This window comes from Silurus aristotelis, assembly GCF_946808225.1.
Source record: "Silurus aristotelis genome assembly, chromosome: 22".
Classification (NCBI taxonomy): Eukaryota; Metazoa; Chordata; class Actinopteri; order Siluriformes; family Siluridae; genus Silurus; species Silurus aristotelis.
The window spans coordinates 910,325-915,324 of record NC_139595.1 but is presented as its reverse complement, the minus strand read 5'-3'; the positions used below and the strand labels follow the sequence as shown (position 1 = coordinate 915,324).

At 37.7% G+C, this 5,000-nt stretch overlaps 1 protein-coding gene across 4 annotated transcripts in view; it reads right to left on the bottom strand.

The window, feature by feature from the left end:
* Positions 1 to 4,689, bottom strand: part of pbx1a (pre-B-cell leukemia homeobox 1a) — a 53,989-nt gene extending 49,300 nt beyond the window's left edge. For 3 of the 4 annotated variants that reach the window (XM_083525158.1, XM_083525159.1, XM_083525163.1), the window contains exons 1-2: positions 3,879 to 4,689; positions 1,659 to 1,732 (exon numbers count right to left, since the gene is read on the bottom strand). In XM_083525158.1, coding sequence (XP_083381284.1) covers positions 1,659 to 1,732; positions 3,879 to 4,063 — 259 coding nt within the window. In that variant the 5' untranslated portion in view covers positions 4,064 to 4,689. Of the gene's footprint in view, positions 1 to 1,658; positions 1,733 to 1,818; positions 1,904 to 3,878 lie in introns of those variants that run through there. The other variant, XM_083525162.1, reaches the window with a different exon arrangement.
* Between the last annotated feature and the right edge of the window lie 311 nt (positions 4,690 to 5,000).

The following is a 5,000-nucleotide window of genomic DNA, read 5'->3' as shown; positions in this document are numbered from 1 at the left end:
AGGTATAGTGGCATACTGCATATAAAAGCATACTGAGTGTAGTTGGTATATAAAGTAGACTCTAATGAGTAGAGTGGGTTTACTGGGTATAATGAGTATGCTGGGGATAATTATTATACAGTGTATAATCAACATAAAAGGTATACTGGGAAAAAAGGTATAGTGAGTATACTGGGTATAGTGGGTATACTGGGTATAATGAGTGTACTGGTTGTAATGAGTGTACTGGTATAGTTGGAATAATGTGTGTATTGGGTATAAAGCTTATAGTGGGTATAATAAGTATAATTGGTACAGTGGGTATAACGAGTGGGTATAATGAGTGGGTATAAGTGGTACAGTGGGTTTAATGAGTGGGTATAATTGGTACAGTGGGTATAATGAGTGGGTATAATGAGTGGGTATAATTGGTACAGTGAGTATAATGAGTGTAATTGGTACAGTGGGTATAATGAGTGGGTATAATTGGTACAGTGGGTATAATGAGTGGGTATAATGAGTGGGTATAATTGGTACAGTGGGTATAATGAGTGTAATTGGTACAGTGGGTTTAATGAGTGGGTATAATTGGTACAGTGGGTATAATGAGTGGGTATAATGAGTGGGTATAATTGGTACAGTGGGTATAATGAGTGTAATTGGTACAGTGGGTATAATGAGTGGGTATAATTGGTACAGTGGGTATAATGAGTGGGTATAATTGGTACAGTGGGTATAATGAGTGGGTATAATTGGTACAGTGGGTATAATGAGTGGGTATAATAAGTGTAATTGGTACAGTGGGTATAATGAGTGGGTATAAGTGGTACAGTGGGTATAATGAGTGGGTATAATTGGTACAGTGGGTATAATGAGTGTAAATGGTACAGTGGGTATAATGAGTGGGTGTAATTGGTACAGTGGGTATAATGAGTGGGTATAATTGGTACAGTGGGTATAATGAGTGGGTATAATTGGTACAGTGGGTATAATGAGTGGGTATAATGAGTGGGTATAATTGGTACAGTGGGTATAATGAGTGGGTATAATGAGTGGGTATAATTGGTACAGTGGGTATAATGAGTGGGTATAATTGGTACAGTGGGTATAATGAGTGGGTATAATTGGTACAGTGGGTATAATGAGTGGGTATAATTGGTACAGTGGGTATAATGAGTGGGTATAATGAGTGGGTATAATTGGTACAGTGGGTATAATGAGTGGGTATAATGAGTGGGTATAATTGGTACAGTGGGTATAATGAGTGGGTATAATTGGTACAGTGGGTATAATGAGTGGGTATAATTGGTACAGTGGGTATAATGAGTGGGTATAATTGGTACAGTGTGTATAATGAGTGGGTATAATTGGTACAGTGGGTATAATGAGTGGGTATAATTGGTACAGTGGGTATAATGAGTGGGTATAATTGGTACAGTGGGTATAATGAGTGGGTATAATTGGTACAGTGGGTATACTCTATATGGTGGGTGTAATGAGTACATTCTCTGGTTTAAATCAATGCAATGTTGTTATAAGTGTAGATAATAAATAAATATGTTTATAGTGATATATAGCCAGACAGATTGATTGAAAATCAGCCCTACTGCGTTTGAGTATTCCCGTTATTCCCGTTATTCCCGTGATATCTCGACATGACTCGGGGAGACAGCACTCACCTGTTTTCTCTTTAATTTCACACAGAACGTTGAAGAGTGCCGGTTTCATGCGGTGACAGTTCAGAGCGTGTTTCCTGCAGAGACAAAATAAATAAACGTCATAACTTCAGTATGATGCGCCTGATTATTACATCGCTCTCTCAAACACACTCACACACACCTCTCTGCTTCGGCATTTCTGTCAGTCACAGCAAAGGGGGCGTGGCTTATACACTTGTCAGTCACAGCGGATGGGGCATGGCTTATACACCTGTCAGAAACACAGGGAAGTATGTGTGGTTTATATGCTGCCATTCAGAGGGAAAGTCAGAGGGCCTCTGCATGTAAGTGAAGGAGCTGTAGACAATATACCGGACAGTTACAGGTAAGGGGGCGTGGCTGTTGTGTGTGTCGATCACAAGAAAAGGGGGTGTGGCCTCCATACCTGTAACTCACTGTTAATGTGATGTATACTTGTTCACCTTAGTAAAGCCGGCGTGGTGTATCTGTGTCAGTCCCAGCTTCACCTGTTTGTCATTGTCAGTAAAGAGGGCGTGGCCTCTGTGGGTGTGGCACATGTGTTTTAGTCCCTTTAAAGAAGGCCTGGTAAATGGGTGTCAGCCCTTTTGAAGGAGGTGTGGCCTTTAGTGGTCAGCAAAGGGGCGTGGCCTAACTGTTTACGTTCAGCAGGATATTTTGTTAGTAAACTAAATTCTTCAGCTCAGACATTTATTAGTAAAAGTCACTCCATTAACCCGCCACACAGCGTAAAATTTACACCTCATAACATACGCTTACAGATCTGAAGATGCCAAAAACACTAGTTATTTTAATTAATTGTGTTTAAATATTCAAATATTATATTGTAATCTTAGTTCAGAAAACAACTGTATTATGAAGTAAGTGCATTGTGTAACGCAGTGCTTCATACACACACCACCTCCTGCCGACATCAACACACTGACGAACAAAACGCCCACAACGTGTTGTGTCTTTATTTATATTCACGTGTTCATACAAACAATCGTTTTCCATTCGTGTTAAAAATAAAAACTTTTACAGTATTAATAATAATAATAATAATAATAATAATAATAATAATAATAATAATAAAATATATTAGTAGTAGTAGCAGCAGTATTACTGCATTTGAGATGATTTAGTGAAATATGTTCTGAAGCTTCTATTTTTTTCCAATAATTTTATAAGCAAAGAAAATATTTGAACTTTTATATCTAATAAATAACAAAATTTAATAATATTGCTTCATATAAAGTCTATATACATTCTAATCTTTTCTATTGCAATAATTAACGCTATTAAAAATTATTATTTTATAAATGCACTTCAAAAGTTTTCATAGTTTTAAAAGAATAATAAATCATAAACAATATTTTTAGCAAAATGATCGGTTTATTGATCAATATTTATCCATGTTTTATTAAAACAGTAAATGATATTTACAAGTAAATAATACATATCTACGATTTTATCCAATTAATAAAATATGTTTTATTATTTTATCCAAATAATAAACATTTTTAATGATTGTATATAAAATACCGGTGTGTGAGATTACATACTGTACATACTTATTAAATTCATTATAAAGTATTCTTAATCAGTTTGCAGTGTGTGTATGAACACATTTGTCTCTTATTATATTCATAATAAGAATAATAATAAGAATCTTTTTTCAATTTAATTATAAAATAAATGTTCTATATTCGATGTAATAAATAATAATTAATAAAAAAATTTGACATATATATATATATATATATAATATATAATATATATAAAATTTAATTTTTGTGCAGTGTTTTGGAATATTCATAATGTACAGTATATTTTGAAATATATATATAAAACTGTCCAATCAAATTTAATAATTTTATTTTGCAAAAAATTAACTATTAAATTATATATTATAAATAATTTAAACTTTAAACAAAAAGGTGTGTGATGTTTGGAGAAGGTTGGAGTTCCACTGCTCCTGTATATAATATATTTAATTATAATTAAATCCAGACTGAATATTAAACAGGTCATTACGGGTATGAAGTGCACTAAGTAGTGTAGGAGACAGAAGTGCTGATGAAGGGAGAAGAAGATCGGGGATGGAAAAAAAAGTTTCCCTCGGTCATGTTCGGAAACTGAACAAACTGCTGACTGATTGAATAAGCGGAGAAATAAACAGGAGTGAATAAAGAGCTGTGAGTTTGGAGGAGGAGAAGTTACCTGGCCTGAGCTTCATCCAGACTCTGGTCCGTTATGGTCATGATCTGCTGTAAAATGTCCCCGATGTCCTGCTTCCTGGAGTCGCCGTCGCTTCCCGCGGTCACGTCCGGGGGACGGTGCGTGAGGCCCGGGTGACCGGCCAAGCCCACGCCGTGAGGGTGCATCAACCGCGGCTGCTCCTCCATCCCCCTCTCCCTCTCTCTATCTCTCTCCCTCTATCACTATCTCTCTCCCTCTCTCTTTCAGTCTATCCCACTCTTTTTTTTTTCTTTCACACACACTTTTATTTGTATTTATTCCTCAGCTCGGAAATCTCTCTCTCTCTCTCTCTCTCTCTCTCTCTCTCTCTCTCTCTATCTATCTTTCTGTTCTCAGAGGAGAAATAAACCTCATTAATAAAAAGAGGCGGGAAAAAGCGTGCGCTCGGGGACAGTGGTCCGGTTTTTCTCCTCGCAGGGGAATGAAGAGCGATCCGGAGGCCACTCCTGCTCCAGACCCGGGGAGAACCGAGGAACAAGTTTAAAAGCCAGGCGGTGGAAGTGGAGAATAAGAAAGAGAAGGAGGTGCCTGAGATGATGAAGCAGGAGGTGGAGAAGAGGCAGTAGGAGAAGCAGGAGGTGCAGGAGGAGGAGGATAATCCGGCGCTTTGGCGGCGTGTCCGTGTGTCACTGAGCTTCAGGTAGGAGAAACATCTCCACCATCACCACCTTCAAACCCACCATCAGAGATACAGTAATAAAGTGTCGCGCGCACTGCTTTTGTTTCAGAAGTGACACATGAACAGGAGCTCGCGAGCGGCACCGCGCGCTCCGCCCACGGCACGCGATTGGGCGAGGGGCGGGTTCTGACCACGCCCCCCGAGTGTCATTCACTCAGTCCCAAGTGGGCGGGGTTTCAGTGAGAGCGGACATGACATAAGCAATGTTTATGACTTTATTTTTTTATTTTATATCAAACTGTCAATCCACTGATTTACTTTTTTATATTTTTTTATTTTTCCCTGCAACCAAATTTCTTCTACAATTTACAATTATTTCTTTGACTTTTTTTTCTTAATGTATTTGCCCATTTTTTATTTCGTTTCTCTTGTTCTTACTATTGTAATATTCATCCATCCATCCA